At 51.3% G+C, this 23479-nt stretch overlaps 2 protein-coding genes across 2 annotated transcripts in view; one reads left to right on the top strand and one right to left on the bottom strand.

Moving 5' to 3' along the window:
* Positions 1-2983: 2983 nt before the first annotated feature.
* npb (neuropeptide B) lies at positions 2984-8693 on the top strand. The gene is given in 4 exon segments (XM_072483655.1): positions 2984-3172; positions 3174-3230; positions 3232-3277; positions 8267-8693. Coding segments are annotated over 4 exon segments (396 nt in total). The 5' UTR covers positions 2984-3010; the 3' UTR covers positions 8398-8693.
* Positions 8694-11574: 2881 nt separating this feature from the next.
* Positions 11575-23479, bottom strand: part of gnav1 (guanine nucleotide binding protein (G protein) alpha v1) — a 196135-nt gene continuing 184230 nt past the window's right edge. The window contains 3 exon segments of the mRNA XM_072483654.1: positions 11575-11646; positions 11648-11790; positions 22127-22214. Of these exon segments, the coding sequence (XP_072339755.1) occupies positions 11599-11646; positions 11648-11790; positions 22127-22214 (279 nt within the window). The 3' untranslated portion in view covers positions 11575-11598.

Below are 23479 nucleotides of genomic sequence, written 5' to 3'. Positions count from 1 at the left end.
CTATCCACTCTGTCTATGCCCCTCATAATTTTGTAGACCTCTATCAGGTCTCCCCTTAACCTCCTTCGTTCCAGTGAGAACAAACCGAGTTTATTCAACCGCTCCTCATAGCTAATGCCCTCCTTTCCAGGCAACATTCTGGTAAATCTCTTCTGCACCCTCTCTAAAGCCTCCACATCCTTCTGGTAGTGTGGCGACCAGAATTGAATACTATACTCCAAGTGTGGCCTAACTAAGGTTCTATACAGCTGCAACATGACTTGCCAATTCTTATACTCAATGCCCCGGCCAATGATATGGGATCTAACTGCTTTGCCTCGGAGATCTCGGGCGACTGCTGATCAATGCTGGTCTCCACAAATGGGGACCAGACATAACGGCACTCATAGGGGTCTCCCAGGGAATCTGAGGCCCCCAGGTGCTTGTTCTCCGGGCAAGGTGGCACCCTGGCACTGTTGGTGCCACATGGGTAGCCTGGCATGGCCTGGGTGCCAGGCTGGCATTGTCAAGGTGCCAAACTTGCATTTTTCACACGACGGGGATCATGCCCAAGGGTGCCATACTGGGGGGTTGCGGGTGGGGACGAGGACCCCCTTATAGGTGAATTGGGGCTCGTGGTTGGAGGGGGGGAGGGGGAGTTAATATATTTTTTTTTAATTTAGTGTGCCCAATTCATTTTTTCCAATTAAGGGGCAATTTAGCATGGCCAATCCACCTACCCTGCAAATCTTTGGGTTTAGCATAGAATTTACAGTGCAGAAGGAGGCCATTCGGCCCATCGAGTCTGCACCAGCTCTTGGAAAGGGCACCCTACCCAAGGTCAACACCTCCACCCTATCCCCATAACCCAGTAACCCCACCCAACACTAAGGGCAATTTTGGACACTAAGGGCAATTTATCATGGCCAATCCACCTAACCTGCACATCTTTGGACTGTGGGAGGACCAGAGCACCCGGAGGAAACCCACGCACACACGGGGAGGATGTGCAGACTCTGCACAGACAGGACCCAAGCCGGAATCGAACCTGGGACCCTGGAGCTGTGAAGCAATTGTGCTATCCACAATGCTACTGTGCCGACCGGGTTGTGGGGCGAGACCCACGCAGACACGGGGAGAATGTGCAAACTCCACACGGACAGTGATCCAGAGCCGGGATCGAACCTGGGACCTCGGCGCTGTGAGGCGGCAGTGCTAACCACTGCGCCACCGTGCTGCCCCAGGGGTTAATATTTCTCATTAAGAATCCAGTGGGTTCCCGAGGGATTGGTGTCAGCATCATTGCTTCTCTCATTGGTTTGGTTTAGGGAGGACAGTTTTGAAGTTGGTGGATGAGAAAGGAAAACTTGCCAACACAGTAAATAGTAATAATAATAATAATTGCAGGATTTGCAGTGAGCAGGAGAGCATCAGAACTCAGGGGTACATGGACTGATGGGCAAAATGAGCATCAGTTTAGCCGGCCTGCCCATTTCTCCAATCGTTCCATTTCGCCGGCCAAATGGGACAGGCCGGGAAATGGGGCAGGCCGGGGAAATGGGACAGGCCGGGGAAATGGGACAGGCCGGGGAAATGGGACAGGCCGGTGAAATGGGACAGGCCGGCGAAATGGGGCAGGCCGGCGAAATGGGGCAGGCCGGGGAAATGGGACAGGCCGATGAAATGGGACAGGCCGGTATGGGACAGGCCGGTGAAATGGGACAGGCCGGTGAAATGGGACAGGCCGGTATGGGGCAGGCCGGGGAAATGGGGCAGGCCGGGGAAATGGGACAGGCCGGTGAAATGGGGCAGGCCGGGGAAATGGGGCAGGCCGGGGAAATGGGACAGGCCGGTGAAATGGGACAGGCCGGTATGGGACAGGCCGGTGAAATGGGACAGGCCGGTATGGGACAGGCCGGTGAAAAGGGGCAGGCCGGGGAAATGGACCGATTGGAGAAATGGACAAGCCGGGGAAATGGGCAGCGACACTTGGAAACAGCACCCTACCGAGGCCCAAGCCCCAACCTTATTCCCCTAACCCCACCTAACCTGTGGACAATAAAGGGGAAATGTTGCACGGCCAATCCACCTAACCTGCACACATTTGGACTGTGGGAGGAAACCCACACTGACACCAAAGGTCGGACTTGAACCAGTGTCCCTGGCACTGTGAGGCGGCGGTGCTAACCACTGTGCTGCCCCACTTGCTCGTGTGTTATGGTGTTAGGGGCTCATCCAAATGCTTCTTCAATCCGGTGTAACCTCCAACTCTTCAAGAACTCGACACTTCCTGCTGTCCATCGCATTCCGCATTTCCACTGGCCCCACGCTGACCAAGTCAGTCCCCAGAGCTCCACCCGCCCCCCCCCCCCCCCCCCGCCCCGCTTAAAGGGAAATGTTTCTGGAAATACCCCAGCTGTTACCACAGCAACAGCCATCAACTCTAATTGCACATTCTGAATTCTCCCTCCGTGTATCCGAACAGGCGCCGGAATGTGGCGACGAGGGGATCTCCACAGTAACTTCATTGCAGCGATGTCAGCCTACTTGTGACACTAATAAAGATTATTAGATTAGTTCCCCTCCAAAGCCATCCCGACTTGGAAATACATTTGGAAATACACGGGGCCGTTCCTTCACCGTCGTCGCTGGGTCCTCCCTCTCTAACAGCGCAGTGGGTGTACATACAGCTGCAGCGGTTCGAGACGCGAGTCTGACCACCGCCTTCTCAAGGGGCAATTAAGGTGTGGCAGCGAATGATGGCTTTGCCAGTGATGCCCCCGTGCCCAGGTTGAGTAATTTCTCAGGGAGGAGGCAGAGGGTGGGTATGTCACCCAGAGAGAGAGAGAATTGCCCTGGCTGATTCCAGGGGAGGTGCCAATGGAGGTGGGGGGGGGGGGGGGGGCTGGGATTGACATTGTGGAGAGATGAGCTGCGTGGTGTGTGACGGAGAGAGCTTGGGGCAGGGGGAGGGGGCTGGGGGTATTTAAGGGACTGGGCAGGCTGGCATTGTGGACTAAGCAGCCACAAGATGCCAGCGCTGGGAGGCTGCCTCCGTCTGGCCCGTGCTGTGTGTGCTTCTCTCTGCCCTGCTGCGCCAGCCCCGCCGCCGCCTGGTACAAGCAGGCTGCCGGGCCCCAGCTACTACTCTGTGGGCAGAGCCTCCGGGCTCCTGTCCGGCATCCGCCGCTCGCCCCTACACCCGCCGCTCAGAGCCCGGGCCGGGGGCAGAGGCGGCAGAGAACAGCGTTGTACCCGGAGCCCGGAGCGCAGCCCAGAGCCACACTCATCAAAAAACATGGTGAGTATCAAGGGGGGGGGGGGGGGGGAAGAGAGAGAGAGGGAGTGGGACAGAGAGAGGGAGTGGGACAGAGAGGGGGAGTGGGACAGAGAGGGGGGAGTGCGACAGAGAGAGAGAGTGCGACAGAGAGAGGGAGTGGGACAGAGAGAGGGAGTGGGACAGAGAGAGAGAGTGGGCAGAGAGAGGGAGTGGGACAGAGAGAGAGAGTGTGCAGAGAGAGGGAGTGGGACAGAGAGAGAGTGGGCAGAGAGAGGGAGTGGGACAGAGAGAGGGTGGGACAGGGAGAGGGAGTTGGGCAGAGAGAGGGAGTGGGACAGAGAGAGAGTGGGCAGAGAGAGAGTGGGCAGAGAGAGGGAGTGGGACAGACAGAGGGAGTGGGACAGAGGGAGTGGGGTGTAGTGGAAGTTACGGAGGAGCTCGATGTGAAGGCAGGTTATTGAAAATAGTGTCTCAGAGAATTCAGTTCACATAAAACATCTCGAAAGATATCAGCACTGAATGGGAGGGGGTTAAATAAAATGGTTTATATTTCGCACAGGATAGAGCTATCAGTGAGTTTATTGCTTAACGAGTTTGATTTCTGTTTTAAAAGAGTTTGTTAGAGATAATTGCTGATCACATTAAAAATATATCCATTCTTTTATAGACAGCAAAAATACTCAAGGAAGTGAAGAAGGGGTGAAGGAGGAAGGAGAGGGTGAGGAAGGGAGAGAAGGAGAGAGGGTGAGGGAGGGAGGGGGCAAGGGAGGGAGAGTGAGGGAGGGGGTGAGAGAGGGGTGATGGGGAGAGGGTGATGGGGAGAGGGTGAAAAGGCGAGGGTTAGGGAAAAGAGCGGGTGAGGGGGAGAGGGAGAGTGGGAGAGAGCGTTAAAGGGAGTGAGAGAGAGAGGGTTAAAAGGAGAGAGGGTTAAGGGGAGAGAGATAGGGGTGAGGGGCAGTGAAAGGGGGTTAGGGGGAGAGTGAGAGCAAGTGGGGGGTGAGAGAAAGAGGGTGGGGGGAGAAAGAGTTGGGGGGAGAGAAAGAGGTGGGGGAGAGCAAGAGAGGGTGGGGAGAGGGTGAGGGGGAGAGAGGGGGAGAGAAAGGGTGAGGGTTGGAGAGAGAGAGGGGGAGAGAGGGTGAGGGTGAAGAGAGAGGGGGAGAGAGGGGGAGAGAGAGAGGGTGAGGGTGGAGAGAGAGTGTGTGAGGGGGAGAGGGTGAGCGGGGAGGGAGAGAGAGAGAGGGAGCGGGAAGAGAGAGAGGGTGAGGGGGAAGAGGGTGAGCAGGGGAGAGAGAGGATGAGGGTGTAGAGAGAGACGGTGAGGGTGTAGAGAGAGAGGGTGAGGGGGGAGAGAGAAAGGGTGAGGGGGGAGAGAGAAAGGGTGAGGGGGAGGGGAGAAAGGGTGAGGGGGGAGAAAGGGTGAGGGGGGAGAGAGCGGGTGAGTGGGGAGAGAGAGTGAGCGGGGAGAGAAAGAGGGTGAGGGGGAGAGAGAGGGTGAGGGTGGAGAGAGTGTGAGGGGGGAGAGGGTGAGCGGGGAGAGAGAGAGGGTGAGGGAGAAGAGAGAGGATGAGGGGGGAGAGAGGGTGAGGGGAAAGAGCGGGTGAGGGGGAGAGGGAAGAGAGCGTTAAAGGGAGTGAGAGAGAGGGTTAAAAGGAGAGAGGGTTAAGGGGGAGAGAGATAGGGTGAGGGACAGTGAGAGGGGGTTAGGGGGAGAGTGAGAGTAAGTGGGGGGGGAGAGAAAGAGGGTGGGGGGGAGAAAGAGGTGGGGGGGAGAAAGAGAGGGTGGGGAGAGAGAGGGTGAGGGGGAGAGGGGGGGGAGAGAGGGGGGGGGAGAGGGTGAGAGAGGGGGAGCGGGAAGAGAGAGAGGGTGAGGGGTGGAGAGGGTGAGGGTGGAGAGGAGAGAGGGTGAGGGAGGCGAGAGAGAGGGTGAGGGAGGAGAGAGAGGGTGAGGGAAGAGAGGGTGAGGGGGAGAGAGAGGGTGAGTGGGGAGAGGGAGAGCGGGGCGAGAAAGAGGGTGAGGGGGGAGAGAGAGGGTGAGGGTGGAGAGAGTGTGAGGGGGAGAGGGTGGGGAGAGAAGAGAGGGTGATGGAGAGAGAGGGGGAGAGAGAGAGGGTAGAGAGAGAGGGGGTGAGGGGGAGAGAGAGGGGGTGAGGGGGGAGAGAGAGGGTGAGGGGGGGAGAGAGAGAGGGTGAGGGGGGAGAGGGAGAGAGTGGGAGTGAGAGAGAGGGTTTAAAAGGAGAGAGGGTTAAGGGGAGAGAGATAGGGTGAGGGACAGTGAAAGGTGGTTAGGGGGAGAGTGAGAGCGAGTGGGGGGGCGAGAGAAAGAGGGTGGGGAGAGCAAGAGAGAGGGTGGGGAGAGAGAGGGTGAGTGGGAGAGAGGGGGGAGAGAAAGGGTGAGGGTGGAGAGAGAGAGGGGGAGAGAGAGGGAGGGAGAGGGTGAGGGGTGAAGACAGAGGGGGAGAGAGAGAGGGTGAGGGTGGAGAGAGAGAGTGTGAGGGGGGAGAGGGTGAGCGGGGAGAGGGGGAGCGGGGAGGAGAGGGGGGAGCGGGAAGAGAGAGAGGGTGAGGGGGGAAGAGGGTGAGGGTGAGAGAGAGAGAGGGTGAGGGAGGAGAGAGAGAGAGGGTGAGGGGGGGCGAGAGAGAGGGTGAGGGAGGAGAGGGTGAGGGGAGAGAGAGGGTGAGCAGGGGAGAGAGAGGGTGAGGGTGTAGAGAGAGACGATGAGGGTGTAGAGAGAGGGGGTGAGGGGGAGAGAGAAAGGGTGAGGGGGAGAAAGGGTGAGGGGGGAGAGAGAGGGTGAGTGGGGGAGAGAGAGAGAGTGAGCGGGGAGAGAAAGAGGGTGAGGGGGGAGAGAGAGGGTGGAGAGAGGGGCAGAGAGAGGGGGAGGGTGGAGAGAGAGAGGGTGAGGGAGGGAGAGAGAGAGAGTGTGAGGGGGAGAGGGTGAGCGGGGACGAGAGAGAGGATGAGGGAGGAGAGAGAGAGAGTGAGGGGGGAGAGAGAGAGGATGAGGGGGGGGAGAGAGAGAGGGTGAGGGGGGAGAGAGAGAGGGGTGAGGGGGGGAGAGAGAGAGGGTGAGGGGAAAGAGCGGGTGAGGGGGAGAGAGTGGGAGAGAGCGTTAAAGGGAGTGGAGAGAGAGGGTTAAAAGCAGAAAGGGTTAACGGGAGAGAGATAGGGTGAGGGACAGTGAGAGGGGGTTAGGAGGAGAGTGAGAGCGAGTGGGGGGGGGGGGGAGAGAAAGAGGGGGGGAGAAAGGGTGGGGGGAGCAAGAGAGGGTGGGGAGAGAGAGGGTGAGGGGGAGAGGGGGGAGAGAGAGAGAGGGTGGGGGGAGAGGGTGAGCGGGGAGAGAGGGGGGAGCGGGAAGGAGAGAGAGGGTGTGGGTGGAGAGAGAGAGTGTGAGGGGGGGGAAGAGGGTGAGCGGGGAGAGAGAGAGGGTGAGGGAGGAGAGAGAGAGGGTGAGGGGGAGAGAGAGAGGATGAGGGGGGAGAGAGAGAGGGTGAGGGAGAGAGAGAGAGGGGGAGAGAGAGAGGGGGAGAGAGAGTGTGTGAGGGGGAGAGAGAGGGTGTGAGGGGGGAGAGAGAGGGTGGGGGGGGAGAGAGGGTGAGGGGGAGGAGAGAGAGAGGGTGATGGTGGGCGAGAGAGAGGGTGAGGGGGGGAAGAGAGAGGATGAGGGGGGAGAGAGGGATGAGGGGGAGAGAGGGTGAGCAGGGGGAGAGAGAGGGTGAGCAGGGGAGAGAGAGGGTGAGCAGGGGGGAGAGAGAGGCTGAGAGAGGGTGAGGGGGAGAGACAGGGTGAGCAGGGGAGAGGGTGAGTGGGGGAGAGAGAGTGAGGGGGGAGAGAAAGAGGGTGAGGGGGGTGAGAGAGGGTGAGGGTGGAGTGAGAGGGTGAGGGTGAGAGGGGGTGAGGGGGGAGAGAGAGGGTGAGTGGGGAGAGAGAAGAGGGTGAGGGGGGAGAGAGGGTGAGGGGGAGAGAGAGGGTTAGGGGGGAGAGAGAGGGTGAGGGGGGAGAGAGGATTGAGGGGGGAAAGAAGGGTGAGGGTGGAGAGAGAGAGGGGGTGAGGGGAGAGAGAGGGGGAGCGTGAAGAGAGTGGGGGAGCGGGGAGAGAGAGGGGGAGCAGGGGGATGAGCGAGAGGGTGAGGGGAGAGAGAGAGGGTGAGGGTGGAGAGAGAGGGGGGGAGCAGGAAGAGAGTGAGGGGGAACGTGAAGAGAGAGGGGTGAGGGGGAGAGAGAGAGGGGTGAGGGGGAGAGAGAGAGGAGGGAGCGGGAAGAGAGGGGGTGCGTGAAGAGAGTGAGGGGGACCGGGAAGAGAGAGAGGGGGGAGAGAGGAGGGGGGGGAGGGGGGGAGAGAGAGGGGGGAGGGGGAAGGAGAGAGGAGGGGGGAGCGGGAAGAGAGAGAGGGGGAGCGGGAAGAGAGAGAGGGGGAGCGGGAAGAGAGAGAGGGGGAGCGGGAAGAGAGGGGGAAGGGGGAGAGAGAGGGGGGAGGGGAGAGAGAGAGAGGGGGAGGAATAGGAACGTGTTGGGTTGATAGGCTGTGGGTCTACTGCAGCAAGACAGAGTGTGGAGTGTGAATACTTGGCATTGAGCAGGTTTGTGGGCAGACTTGATACAGACAGAGACTGCAATGATTGTAGACTGAACTAAAAACGTTACAAATGCTTAAAAGCTGAAAATACACAATGGCTAGTCACTTAGCTTTTGTATGAAGACCAGATTGTAAAGCAAAACCCCGGGTCACTGTCCGTGTGGAGTTTGCACATTCTCCCAGTGCCTGCGTGGGTCTCACCCCCACAACCCAAAGATGTGCAGGGTAGGTGGATTGGCCACGCTAAATTGCCCCTTAATTGGAAAAAAAAATAATTGGGTACTCTAAATTTATTTTTTAAAGTAAAGCAAAGCCATTCGTAATTTCTCGATGTTAACAAAACTATTTTCGGTTCGCACAGAGCGCCTGAATTGTCTTGTTTATTCTAGTGACTGTGAAGGTTAATAAATTGTGTGTATGGGCGCTCTTTTCACAGGCTCTCTGCGTGAAGGACATCTCCCCCAATCTGCAGAGCTGTGAACTGCTCCAGGATGGACTAAACACCTTCCAATGCAAGGCTGATGTATTCCTGTCGCTGGATTCACAGGACTGTGTAAGCGCCTGATCTCCCCCTGTCCAGCCCTCAACAGAAATACCACCAAACGCCACAAACTGCTCCTGACGCTGAATGTTTCTCATTTCTACCCATTTTCAAAAGTTTAGAGTTGACCCTGAACTCGCTGTAACTCCTAGCTCACCGATATGTGTTCAAGTATGTTAAACTTAACTAATTTATTTGCTGCGGGGGCAGTTCCTCGGACTGTGATTTTTGTTAATGATCAATTGTCTGTATATAAATATATATAAATGCATCTCAATATGTGTGGAAAATCATTCAATAAATAAGCTGTGCATTGGTAAGATTCTGATGTGTCTTTGACAAAATGAATTCATTATAGTTTAGTCTTGAAACGTGTCGCGGCTCCTGTTTGAGCATCAAATACCTACTTCACCTGCCTTCAAATCCTCTTGCAATGTATCAATAACTCCCAGAAAATAGTTCAGAGAAAATTAAACTCCAGGAAAAAGAAATAAAAATGCTTCCCAAGAATCAGTTACATCAAATCGCACAGTAACGGTTGATATTCAGATAATGTAGGCGTACAGCAGGCCTTTTTGATAGGATGTGAATAGTTATAGAGAAATTTTTGTTGCTTTCTTCCTGTGCGAGTATGTGCAGTAAAGTGTAAGTGCGTGTGCACCTGTTAGTGAGTGTGTCTGGACGTATATCGGCATTAAAGTCACCATAGTCCCCCCTTTTGAGGGGGAGAGCTGACTCGTGCTGATTTAACTTGAGGGTCACCCCACCTCAGGTTGAGAAATGAAAAAAATGAAAATCGCTTATCGTCACAGGCTTCAAATGAAGTTACTGTGAAAAGCCCCTAGTCGCCACATTCCGACGCCTGTTCGGGGAGGCTGGTACGGGAATTGAACCCGCCGCTGCTGGCCTCGTTCTGCATTACAAGCCAGCTGTTTAGCCCACTGTGCTAAACCAGCCCCACGTAGGCAGGGCCTTCATGAATAACTTCAGATGGTGCGGGAGTTGATCCCACTCTCCTGGCCTCGCTCTGCATCGCGAATCAGCTGTTCCAGCCAACTGAGCTACATTTTCTAGGTTATAAGTGTCTGAGTGCATGTGTGCAAATGTGTTGTGTGCGCGTGCTTCTTTAGGTTAACCAAAAACAAATCAACAATCTGTGGGATAAATTAAAAATGCAGCTCCTTCAAAGAACAGTGCATCAAAGTTATCAGAACTTTGAAGGAAACTGAAAACATCAAAACAAAATGGGGATTAAATGGGTTGATAACTCAGCTCAGTCCCCGGGGTGCCCAGCGGGCATGGAAAGGGCTCGATGGTGCGGGCAGGCACTGCATGCTCCCTTTCCAGCGACACCCAGCAATGAACATAGCCACGGTAGAAGGCAAGTTGGGACCAATGGACCCCATCCCCGACCGCCCGCTGTCTGGAACCTTTAATGCCCAGCTTGGCTATTGCCCAGGAGCAAGCCCACCGGCACCAGCCCCCCCCCCCCCCCCCCCCCCCCCCCACACACCCGGGCGGTGTTCTGTGTATGTGTGTCTGCACGCATTTGTCAAGTTCAGGGTGTGAAAAATTAAAAAACACCAAACACTGTTTAGAATGAGTCACATCCACTCCAAGCTGTCTACTCCTGTCACTCCAACCCAGGCAATTGCAAAAAAAAAAAGATGCATTGAATTTTGGGTCTCACGATCAAACAATACAGGCAAACCCACTTAATTGCAGCTGTTTGGGGTCAACTTCGCAAATGGTGATAAAATAGGAACTTCAATAAAGCAGGGAAGCAACAGATATCAAGGCCTCCTTACAGTTGCCTAAATTGTGTCCATGTAACAAGAGTGAATACAGTGTAATGTCAAACATTTTAACAGTTAAAATAATCATTAAAAAAAAAAAAAAATTCTTGCAGTTGGGTGTCGCTTGGCAAAACCAGCATTCGTTGTCCATCCCTTAATGCCCCTGAACTGAATATTTCAGAGAGCAGTCAACCACACTGCTGTGGATTTGGAGTCACATGTAGGGCCAGACGGGTAGGGATGGCAGATTTCCTTCCCTAAAGGACATTAGTGAACCTGGTGGGTTTTTTTTTCAAACAACAAATAAATGATAGTTTCACGGTCAATGTTGCTGAAACTAGCTTGTGATGAAACTGTCCCCCACCCACCCCGGAGCATTTCCATCTCTATAACCTAATTATCTGCAGTGAACGTTCCTTCTGCATGTAATAACAGAAGAGGGGGGGGGGGGGGGGCGGGAGAGACAGGGTTGAAGAACCATTTACTGTACTTTATTCTGACCATGTACCAGTGCAACATTTGTCATTCAATATAACAATACAGCAGATTAAACCGAGATGCAACCTCTCCAAACACCTTTAAACAAACTGAAACTTCTCTGAAAGGAACAATGGGTTGGTCTGGAGGCAGCAAGGGACACGAATAGGGAAGATTAAAAGCTCTGTATCATGGAGAGATGACTGTAGTTCATGTCAGGATTGATGAGAAGTCACAGCTTTAGGCGACCGGGACCATACTTGCTCACGCTGGATTGCAATACTGATTTAGAACAATGCTTCACCACAGAAAGTCCCAATGTCCGAGGGGTTTGGACCAGACAGTCGCAGTGGGAGATTCCATTTTGCCCCCCCATGCCTTATCTGACGAAACTCCACAGGAAGCAAACCCCCCCCCCCCCCCCCAAATCAACTCCCACTCGCTTGCTCCAATCCTGGGCCTGGAATCAGGAAAAAGAGGCTTGCTCGAGGGGGGAAATGCCCAGGCCAAAGAGACATCCCTTCAGTGCTCACTCTGCCGCGATTGCTCTAGAATTACTGAATCCACTGTGCCCCCTTGTACAGCGGGGACGTGGAGATTTAAATATCCTTCATACAGCTTCCCTTCACCTCGAGCAGGTAGGCGTGTGATTAAAATATTGAAATGTCGGGAGTCTCACCGTCTTTTCCCCGCCCCATCGAAAAGAGGTCGCGGAGGACACAGACGCCGTGACACGTCCATCAGACAACGTGACCAGTCAGTAGATTGGGGGACGGTCGGTTGGAGGGTCCGAGGTTCTGTCTGTTCCATCTGCGGCGCCTGTATTGAAACCCTGAGCCACACAACCTGGTACTCACCACCTTTGTGGGTGAATAATTTCTCCCCCCCCCCCACCCCTCTTCGCACCCCCCTCCCCCCTCATCCCCCCATCACCCGGTAACTCTCCCAAGGATTAAAGCAGTGACACGGCTTGCAGGTTCTCCTTTATAATGGTATCCATGGACGACCTGGAAGACGACTTGGACGTTGGAGGTGTCTGTGGCAGTCGTGAAATGGTGGTAGATCAACTTTGTCCGGCTCCTGTTGAGTGACAGGAACTGATTGGCAATGTGGCGGGCGGCAGAATCCACGTCAGAATCAGCACCTGGACGGGCAAGAGAGAGATGATAAAACAAGAGGCAAACACACGGCGTTAACCACTCACTTCTAACCCTGCCCCCTTACCACTGCGGCCCACTGACTCCCACTGCCCCCCCCACATCATGTCCTTGGCTGCCTGCCTACTCGCTGCCGCGATTGGTTGCCCCCCAGTGCTATTACGGAGGGTGGGCGATGCAAGTTCAGTGCCAGTCTTGCTTACATTCAGTTGAATCCAGCCACTTCTTAGTCATAGCATGGGTGGCACAGTGGTTAGCACTGCTGTCTCACGGCGCCGAGGAGCCGGGTTCGATCCCGGCCCTGGGTCACTGTCCGTGTGGAGTTTGCACATTCGCCCCGTGTCTGCAGGGGGTCTCTCCCCCACAAACCCAAAAGATGTGCAGGGTAGGTGGATTGGCCACGTTAAATTGCCCCTTAATTGGAAAAGAAATAATTGGATACTCTAAATTTATTCTTTAAAAAGTCATGGCAAATGAAGCGAGAAGATGGAGGGGGTGGCCCGTTAGACGTCTTCAACATCATCAAAGAGGTAGACATAGAGAGGTACTTCCAATAGCAGAGGTGAATTGTATGAGTGCATTTCATAGAATCATAGAATTCCTACAGTACAGAAGGAGGCCATTCAGCCACTGGCCCACCTAGGCCCAACCCCCCGCCCTAATCCTGTAACTCCACCTAACCGTTGGACACTAGAGGTTGGAGGCAATTTTATCTTGGCCAAAGCATTCAACCTGCACATCTTTGGACTGTGGGAAGAAACCGGAGCACCCGGAGGAAACCCACGCAGACACGGGGAGAACGTGCAGACTCCGCACCAGACAGTGACCCAAGGAGGGAATTGAACCCGGGTCCCTGGCGCTGTGAGGCAGCAGTGCTAACCACTGTGCCACCGTGCGGCCCCATTTAAGGAGAAGCTAGAGAAACGCCTGTCTTGAATATACTCAACGATGCATCTGATCGGAATAAGCCAACAGCGACCTCGTAATGTACTCAGTGGGTGGCACTGTCACCCCCAGACCAGAAGGCTGCGGGTTCAAGTCCCACTCTGGAGCACAAGTATTCAGACTGATACTCCAGGGCCGCACTGGACTATTGTGGGTGCTGTCTTTTGGACGCACCAAGGCTGTTTCTGTTCGCTGGGGTGCACATTTAACCATTCCAAAGCACTATTTCAAAGAGTGCAGTAAAGTTACTCCTGGTGTCCTGGCCAATATTTACCCCTCAAACAACAAGATGATCTGGTCATCGTCACATTGCTGTTTGTCAGAGTTTGCGGTGTGCAACTTTGCTGCCATGTTCCCTACATTATAACAGTGACTACACTTCCAAAAGCCCTTCATGTTCATTTTCTGTGCTCCCATTTATTTTATGTTATTTTTATTATTTTGGTCTGTACACCAATGATGGGAATGTGCCTTTAAGCAGCAGACTCGACGTTGAAGCAGCCTGCTTGTCAGGACACGGTGCTCCCAGGTTTTGTTTTTGGGGAGGTGAAGTCAGGCTCGTGGAGTCAGGGTCCTCGGCACTGAGTGGATCTTAGGAACAAGGTTTGGAGGTAGTTGGTTCGACTGGTTAACTGGCAACTAGTGGGTTGGTCAGGGACAGTGTTTCTGCCTGACAACGGGCAGTGATTGGTTCCTGCGTGATGCTATCTGGAGAACGGGGCAGAAGCGGTTAGACCTTTGGAAGCAAAAGGAACATTCTCTCTCACTCGCTCCGGCTTGCTAAAGTGAAAGAACTTCTCTATTGTAAAGCAGTGAGTGTCTGGCACGTCCTTTGCTGTGAACCTGAAATGATGTTGAGTCTGCAGAGAAGGTAGACAACCTTGCCAGAGAAAGCCACCTCAAGCCAATCAGGAAGAAGCACCAAAACAAAAGCCTGAACCTCACATCCAAAAAGAACAGCTTACAATTACCGCGTAAACACGCTTACTCAATTCCCCATTAATCAAGAAAAAGAAACATACAGCTCACAGTCCAGCTTAAAAACCAGCATGGCATAGATTGTGGCTCCTGTTAGAACCCATTCAGATTCTGGCTGAACATCTTCAGGGTTGTTTCAGCCTCTTGTCTTCAGACAGGAATGCTCTGCTTTAACTATTATTACTCTTTTTTTAACCCACCCTAACCAGGAAAGAAAACTGCCTTCACTCGTGGGCAGAACAAGGGTTGGCAGGTCAGACTTCAATCCCTCCCCAAAAGCTTTCCCAAAATGTCCCTCTTAAGCTCTTGGCTCCACCCAGCAGTGACATCATCTCCTCAAGCTGAAAAACAAGTGAGCTCTCCAGGGACTTCCACGAATGAACTCTCCATGCACTTCCCCAGTCAAGCCACAGTGCGTTAGCCCAGACTGAAATACGCATTCCTCTGGCCATTTCACCTTCTGGCTCTAGAATCTCCCAGGCTGTGCAAAACAGAAGCCTCTTTCAAAAACAGCGCCACTGCAGTCAAACACATCATAACCCCAGGCTTTTAACCCGTAAATTACCCAATATTCCTAAAATCCTCCATCCGTCACACTTTCCACCACCATTTCCCCTCTGTTGTTTGCCCGTGTGTAGGCATTGAAAAGGGGGGGGGGGGGGGTTGTTGGGAAGGGGGCAGTCGATAGTCGGTTACATTTCCTGTCCATTATTTATAATACTGTACACAATAAAAGTTTACTTGCGTTAAAGTTACAAACCGGGTGACTGTTAGTTGATTGGGCTCAAGCGAGGACCTCGGGTATTTTAACTAAAATCCAATTTCACCTGTGTTGCGCCTGTGGGTCAGGTGGGACTGGAATAGACCCCACCCTAGCCCAGGGTGCCGTGACAGTGTAACGTAATAGTCATTAAAAGTCAATTTCACACATTCCTCTTCATATAAAGTAACACAGCTGTTCCCTGTACTGACTGGCCACGGGTCCCTGTGCAGGAACTGCAGGTGTGATATTGGCATTCAATCCACTGAGGGCACAGGCCAAGGGAGATAAAAAGGTGGAAAATTAAACAGTTTTGTTGGGCGCTGAAGAACGATTTCGCACAACAATCCATTTGAAGAGGTTTATTTTTCCCCACTGACATGTAGTCACGGCCTTACCTGGGCGTCAGGTGCCCGTCTTCCTGCTTTCGGTCAGGCGGCCGTTTGCAAGAGGGAAAAGAAAACAGAAAAATGCGAAATGAAGACGCCGCCTTCAAGCTCTCGCCACAATCTCGGCCACCTTCAATCGCCGCCAGCCCTCGAACCTCCGAGATTGCAATGCTCCTCCTCTTGTGGCCTCTTCTGCATTGCTGAGGTGTGGGTCTTCAGAACTCCATCGTTAGAATCCGGGCCTTCAGCGAGATCATGAACACCAGAATTCCCTCCCTGACGGACCCCTTTAAGGCTTCGCTTACAGCCCACCTTTGATCAAACATTTGGTCACCCACCCTAGTCGGAATGTGACTCGGTTTGACTGGGCTCCTGTGACACGCCTCGAGGCTACATTTTTACCGGTTAGTAGGTGCAGGCTGTTGCACAGAAGAGGAAGAAAATGAATGGAAAAGTTCAGACATCTCTTGGGGTTCAATGGCGGTTTAACGTTTAGTGCTCCGTGCCTGGTTATTGACGCCACTTGGAGACAAGTGTAAAGGGGCTAACTTAATATTACTTTACTTTGTTCTTGCATCTTTTCCACCACTTCACTGCCATCAACCCGCAGTGCCGTGCCACGCCCACGCCCTCCCCCCCACCCCCCAAGCCCAGCCCAGAGTAACAGAGTCAGACTGAGTTACCAAGCCAAGGGGCGCAGGTTAACCACGGTCTTGCAATGTGCCAACTGAGATCACCACCGTGTGGGGAACAAACCCAAACCTCTGCTTGGTGCCTGAGCTCCACATTTTAATTATCACGTGTTATGGGCCAGGGTTCAGAGAACTCCAAAGTATATCATGGAGATCACCTGTCCCACGACTTTTACTAGACTGTGGTATGGGGAGCACACGGCCCACTCTACAGGTGTGGTGCAGCGGAAATCTAAAAGTATTTTTTTTTAAAGCAAAACAACGTTTATTCTATGAACTCAGTTAACCTTTTTAAAACATACAGTGATCATCTTAGCAACCATCAATTCACATACAACCCCCAAAGAATACAACACTCAAGTAATCCTTAAACTTTCCTTTTAACATCCATAAGTCAAAAACCCTTTTTACAGAAGCACATCAGGTTTAAATTCTCTACTGAGAGCAGTTAACACTCTGAATTCACCAAATGATCTAGAGATAGTCTTTAGATGGCAGAGAGATCAAAATTGCACCTTCTTTGGCTGGCTTCAGCTCCGACACTAAAACGAAACTGAAAAAACACAGACTTTTCCTAGCTTTTCCTCAAAGCGAAACTAAAAAGCAGAGAGCCAGAGCTCAGTTCCACCCACACTCTGACATCACTGCAGCCACTTGAGCAGACACAAACATTTCTTAAAGTGACATTCGCTACAGATATTTTTATAAACACCCATTTCTTAAAGGTACTCTCCCATTTCTTAAAGGTACTCTCACATGACACAAGCAACTCAGCAGGGGAGGTTATTCATTTTGAATTGCAAACGCCCCTCCATTGGGTAATTTCCCCATTAATTACAGCTACTTTGCCTTTTAAACAGAAACTAGCCAAAAGCATGATATGCTGGAAAGGCTGAGGTGTGGCAGCTGGAACGTGTAGAATATAAATACCCGTGCAGACCAGTGGTGTGAAATGGCCCGTTTCTCTGCTGCGTATCCTCTGGAACGTTGCCACATCTGGAGGCGGCACCTCTGTGAGAGACAGTGATTGATTTTGTCTAGCTCAAAACTTTCCAAATTACTCTCCTCCACTCACTGCATTTTTCCTGGAGGAATTGTCCCCTTCCTGGGACTCTATGGGTTTCTGTAATCTCCAGTTCAGCTGGTGCCGCAGGATGCAGCCTGCACTGTTGGGAGCAGGTACTGGATGGAACACTGGCCCAGCCCAAATTCAGAAACACGTACTCGCCCTCTCCGAATTCACCCACACGCTTGGTGCTTCCGCTGGCAGTCACCAGCTTTACACAGTTCAATGTTATTTCAGCACTCGTGTTAACAAATGCAATGTGAATGCTCAAACTCACTGACCATGGAGGTAAGAGGAGAGTGAAGCATGAGAAGGACTGTGCGTTTTAATTAAAGCAACGATGACCGGGCGGTGCGGTGGCGCAGTGGTTAGCACTGCTGCCTCACGGGGCCGAGGACCCGGGTTCGATCCCGGCCCCGGGTCACTGTCCGTGTGGAGTTTGCACATTCTCCCCGTGTCTGCGTGGGTCTCGCCCCCACAACCCAAAAAGATGTGCAGGGTAGGCGGATTGGCCTCGCTACATTGCCCCTTAATTGCAAAGAAAAATTGGGTAATCTAATTTTATGAAGAAAAAAAGGGGGCAGGGCAACGGTGGCTGGTGACGGGGCCACTGTGCCACCTGGCCTGCCCCTTCCAACTCTCCTGCTCAGTACCGCGTCAGTGCCCTCCCTCTAATCCCTCCTACCTCCTGTTTGACGCCTAATTTTCATCCCTCCTCCTCTACTGGTCAAGGAACTGCCTCCGCCCACAATAGGAACACTTGGCGTGCATCAGCTCAACAAGTTCTGAATGATGCAATTAGGTGTCTTCCCAAGGACTCCCAGGAATGGGCAATAAATAATAATAATAATAATAATAATAATAATAATAATAATCGCTTATTGTCACAAGTAGGCTTCAATGAAGTTACTGTGAAAAGCCCCTAGCCGGCACATTCCGGCGCCTGTTCGGGGAGGCCGGTACGGGAATTGAACCCGCGCTGCTGGCCTTGTTCTGCATTACAAGTCAGCGGTTTAGCCCACTGTGCTAAACCAGCCCCAGCCCCTAAATACCCGTCTGCCAGAGGCACCCACATTCAGAGAGCAGCGAGGTTGGGGAGGGGGAAATAAAAGACAATAGACTCTTTTTTTTTAATCTAGAGATGAAAGGCATCAAAGTTACTTAAATTCTCTATTTCCAGATGAACTCAGGGCCGCACTAAAAATAGATCTTGACAGATCAGAACCCAGAGAAATCTGCCTACACCGCATCGCACAAACGTCAGGCATGAATCTGAATGATATTCATCTTCAGATCCCAGCTGGCAATTCAAAATGTAAAGATCTAAAGGCATTAAAAACCCAGGCTGGGAAGTGAATTTAATTCTCGCGCGGCGCTGTTTTCTATTACTGCAGACTTCCAATTCCAGGCATGAATTCCAATTAGATTCATATTTCCCGTCCTAACAAACTCGCTGAATCAGAGTTTGGTTTGCATTGAGGGGATGGTTTGCGGCTTGCCAGCTGTGCTCAGTGTTTACACTGGGCATGATGAGACCGGGCTGCCTTGGCGTGCGCTGGACATCTCGGGGGGGGGGGGGGGGGCTGGCACGGACCGCGTTTTGACAAGCCCCCTCGCAAACAAACAGCAGAGCCATCAATCACTCCAAAAATGTAAAATGAAATAATTTGTCAAATTAGACTGCTAAAATACTCCGATGGTTCATTACTTTTCACACTGAGTTCACCGCACCAGAGACAGGCTGTTCGGCCCATCGGGGCAAGGCTGGTCCTTCTGCGCCACACAAATCTCCTCCAAACTTAGTCCATCTAACACCATTAGCATATCCTTCCATTCCTTTCTCCCTTTCGTTGATCTGGATTTCCTGAAAAACATCTGTGCTATTCCCCTCCAATTCTCCTGGACATAATGAATTCCACATGCTAACCACGCTCTGAGTGAAGGAGGTTTACACAAATTCCTTCTTTGACCTATTGCCAACTCTCACATTCATGGCCCCTAGTTTTAGACTCCCCCATAAGTGGTAACATATATACATGATGTCCACACACTTCTCTATCCGGTGTAACTGCACATCTGGATCACTTTGCCCTCTACCCCATTTTAACACACATTGGGGCGGCGGGGCGGCACAGTGGCTAGCACTGCTGCCTCACGGCGCCGAGGTCCCAGGTTCGATCCCGGCCCCGGGTCACTGTCCGTGTGGAGTTTGCACATTCTCCCCGTGTCTGCGTGGATCTCACCCCCACAACCCAAAAGATGTGCAGGGTAGGTGAATTGGCCACGTTAAATTGCCCCTTAATTGGAAAAAAATAATTGGATACTCTAAATTTATTTTTTAAATGTTTTAAAGCGCATTGTCCAAACAGTACGAGACCTCATGGGGCAGCACAGTGGCTAGCACTACTGCCTCACGGCGCCAGGTTCCCAGGTTCAATTCCAGCCTCTGGTGACTGTGGGGAGTTTGCACCTCCTCCCAGTGTCTCCGTGGGTCTCCTCAGGGTGCTCCGGCTACCGGTTGTGCAGGTGAGGTGGATTGGCCGTGCTAAATTGCCCCTTAGTGTCCAGGGGTTAGGTTGGAATACGGGGTTGCAGGGAGTGGGCTGGTGCAGACTCGATGGGCTGAATGGCCTCCTCCTGCACTGTAGGGATTCTGTGATTCTATCTCACAGTTATCTACATTAAAATTAATTTGCTAATTCACATCCATTTCACAAAGTCTTCTTCCCATTTGTCGCTCATTTCCTCGGTACTTACTGCAGTTTCTCAAATTGCTATTTAAATTCCCGAGGCCAAGTCGCTGGTGTTAAGTTATGAGCGGTGGCCGCGGTGTTGATCCTTGTGGGACCCTGTTTCCCCACCTCCTACCGCTCTGAGTGGCTCCCCTTTGTAGGACTTCGCGAATTCTACTCATTTTTTAGAATCTAATATCTGTGGATCTTAATCCGTAACCACCGTTTGAAATTAAGTGGTTCCCTTTGGTCTTGGTTTCTGGCCAATTGACAGTCAAGTTGGTCGGGGGAAAAGCAGGGAAAATGAGCTTGTGAAGAATTGTTTTATTGTTTTACAATGGAGCTCATTTGATTTGAGCTGATGCTGTCTCAATGGCCAAAACGCGATTAAGATGTTTGTTTTTAAAATCAGTTTGAATGAATGGGTAAACGATGTGAACTGAGGATGAAATCTTACGTTAAACAAACCATGCATTACTTAAATGGATCTGTGCCAGAGAGGAAACCTTTATTCACTGATATTATGAAAAATAAGTGGTCTTAACTGTTGGTTATAACAGCTACACTGTGGATTAATATATATTGACCAGAGAATGTGACTTAATTTATGGCTTCCCTGTATCTGGAAGGAAATTTGCATTGGTTTGTGATGGAATGTAAACTTCTGGAGTTTATGACCCAGAAGGCAGGGGGTGTTGCAAAGATGGGGTGAAGTGAGATCAATTCCCTCCTCCAGCCAATTCGAGGAGTGAATTTGGACCATCTCCAAAAAAGGGAGGAGGAATGGGAGACTCGGGGATAAAAATTGATAAATCTTAATTTTCGATGGCAGGGTGTTACCAGAGCGCCTGGGGTATGATTCATCTGGATACATACAGTTCAACATCACTTCAAAGACAACTGTGCAGACAACACCAAGAGTCCTGGAATCTTGAGAGATGAAAACTTCTGTCTTTATCTTTATTATTATTGTCACAAGTAGGCTTACATGAACATCGCAATGAAGTTACTGTGAAAAGCCCCTAGTCGCCACACTCTGGCACCTGTTCGGGTACACAGAGGGAGAATTCAGAATGTCCAAATTACCTAACAGCACGTCTTTCGGGACTTGTGGGAGGAAACCGGAGCACCCGGAGGAAACCCACGTAGACACGGGGAGAACGTGCAGACTCCGCACAGACAGTGACCCAAGCCGGGAATTGAACCTGGGACCCTGGAGCTGTGTAGCAACAGTGCTAACCACTGTGCTACCATGCCGTTCCATGCTGTGTTGTCTTCACTGCTTCTTGTTAAGTGTGTGCAAAATCTTGTTGTGTAAAAGTTTGTTGAATAAATTCTGCTTAGAATCATAGAATCCCTACAGCACAGGAGAAGGCCATTTGGCCCATCGACTCTGTACCGACCCTCTGAAAGAGCACCCTGACCCAGGTCTACTCCCCACCCTATCCCAATAACCCAACCTGCACCTTCATGGACACATGGGTGCAATTTTAGTATGGCTAATCCACCTAACCCGCACATCTTTGGACTGTGAGAGGAAACCGGAGCACCCGGACAAAACCCACACAGACAGGGGGAGAACGTGCAGACTCTGGACGGAGAGTCACCCGAGGCCGGAATCAAACCCGGGTCCCTGGCGCTGTGCGGCAGCAGTGCTAACCACTGTGCAACCGAGCTGCCCTAAATTCATTCATAAATATTGGTTATTTGTACCTTGTAGGTCAAGTGCAACTGAGGATCCTAATGTTAGAAATGAAAAATCCAGATTTCTTAAGAGTTTGTTTTAATTTCGAAGGGTTTTATACCTCATAACCCTAAACCTTACACCCTTAACCTCTACTTTCTGTTTCCTGCTTTGTAACCAGAGTGCTACCAATTTGTTGTCCCCAGACTTCACAACCTCTGACCTTAGCTGTGAGCCTGCCACATGGTACATAATCCAAAGGCCTTTTGAAAATCTAAATTTAATGACACCTCCTGCATTCTCCTCGTTTACTCTTCCTGTCAATCCTTTTGCACCTTCAAAAAAAGTCAAATATCTTTCCTACCACTGATGTGAAGCTAACTTATCTGTAGTTCCCTGGATTCTCTCTCTCTTCTTTTTTAAATATAGGGATCCCATTCACTGTCTTCCCAGTCCTTTACAAATGTTATAAAAATATTTACATATGTAACATTGTTTCTGCTGTCTCTTCCCTAAATAATTTAATATGTGTGGGTGCAATCCATCTAATCATGGGGTTTTACCCTTCATTTCTAAGTGAACTACCTCTGTATCCTTTCTGGTCTCCCAATGATATGTCCACTTTGTTAGTCTCCCTGGTGATTACGGAGGCAAAAATAACTATTTTGGAAATTTTCTCAGCCAATACGCGCACAGGAAACTCCCGCAAACAGCGATGCGATGATTTAATACCATATCCAAATGACTGCACCTCCAGCAGTGCAGCACTCTCTCAGTACGGCGCCCACACCACTGTGGAGGGACTTCAACGTGTGACCCTTCTGATTCAGAGTTGGGACATGTTACTGACTGAGCCTCACGTTTCAGAGTTGAGACATGTTACTGACGGAGCCTCACGTTGCACCTTTTGGGACAATCGGGCAAGTTGGGCGCGGTACTGCATGACGGACAACTCTTACAGACCCCCGCTCCCCAGCCCAAGACCCCGCCGTCCCCTCTCGAAGTACACAAAGCAAGGTGAGAAAGTGCCCACCACGCAGACCCGGAGGCAGACACCAGGCCCCTGAATCTACATACCTCTGTACTGTGCAAAATACAGTCGGAGATGTCGCCCCGAGTGCAAAACCTTCTCTTGGAACAGATCAATTTTGTTCAGAAATAAGATCTAAGGGAAGAGAAAGCAATTCATTTCAGAACGTGAACAGATTAACCCTCGTAGTCAAATAATATCAAAAATTAAATTAGCCGGAGTACTTTTAAGGCCACGCTCAATTTGTGTTTGTGGTTTAACTTCTTGGGATTTTATCCTTACCGATTCAATAAACAACCAACATGAATAATTAACATGGGAATTAGTGGAAAAGATGCCTATTGTTTGAGGCGAGTTCCCTCACTGATGATGTAATTAGGAGGCAGATTGCAGAACATCAGGAGAACTTTGTCCAATCAGGGAAGCAGCAATGAATAATATCTTATTAAGGAGGAGAAATGGAGGCGCTTAAATTAATCCATTTAGTGGAGAATAATGGTAAGTAAGATTGTCAAGCGTAACAGAAATGACCATTTGCCATCAATTATTGGCAACATTCTAATTACAAATGGCAGGCATAATTAGTAATAAGTGGAACCGGATTAATTAGAGGTCACAGGTGGACAGGCTTAAAATAGCTCGCTGATTGAGATGTGGCCTGGGGGGGGGGGGGGGGGGGGGGGCTGCATTTAAAATTATTAGGGTGAGAATTCCTCAGAATTTTCCTTTCTGCTTCCCCGAAGACTCTCCCGCAGAAAACATCCCCCCCCCCCCCCACCCTACATAAACTCCTCTCCCCACAGACCCCTCCCACCCCACCCCCTCGTTACAAACCCCACTGTGGTATTATCATAAATGTAAGAACTGGAAGGGTTAATGAAATGTCTTGATCAGCCACTAGAGGGAGCTAGAGTTACAAGTATATAAGACATTGATGCTAAGCCTTGGGGGGAGAAAAGTGAAGGAGATAGCTAGAGGACAGACTGAAAGAAAGATAATGTGAGTGAGAGCAGATTATAGTTTCTAATAGTTTTGTAGATGAGTGTAGATTATATGTTAATTATCAACTGTGTATTATTTAGGAGTACATAGAACATACAGTGCAGAAGGAGGCCATTCGGCCCATCGCGTCTGCACCAACCCACCCAAGCCCTCACTTCCACCATCCCCGTAACCCAATAACCCCTCCTAACCTTTTTTGGTCACTAAGGGCAATTTATCATGGCCAATCCACCTAACTTGCACATCTTTGGACTGTGGGAGGAAACCGGAGCAGCCGGAGGAAACCCACGCACACACGGGGAGAACGTGCAGACTCCGCACAGTCAAATCAGTATGGGTCAAATCCAAATTAGTGTTAAAAAATTTATAGCTTTGTTCAAGTTAAAGCTATATTATGG

The sequence above is a fragment of the Scyliorhinus torazame genome, chromosome 18 (assembly GCF_047496885.1).
Source record: "Scyliorhinus torazame isolate Kashiwa2021f chromosome 18, sScyTor2.1, whole genome shotgun sequence".
Classification (NCBI taxonomy): Eukaryota; Metazoa; Chordata; class Chondrichthyes; order Carcharhiniformes; family Scyliorhinidae; genus Scyliorhinus; species Scyliorhinus torazame.
Note: the sequence above shows the minus strand (reverse complement) of the source record. Positions and strands in the feature narration are given on the sequence as shown.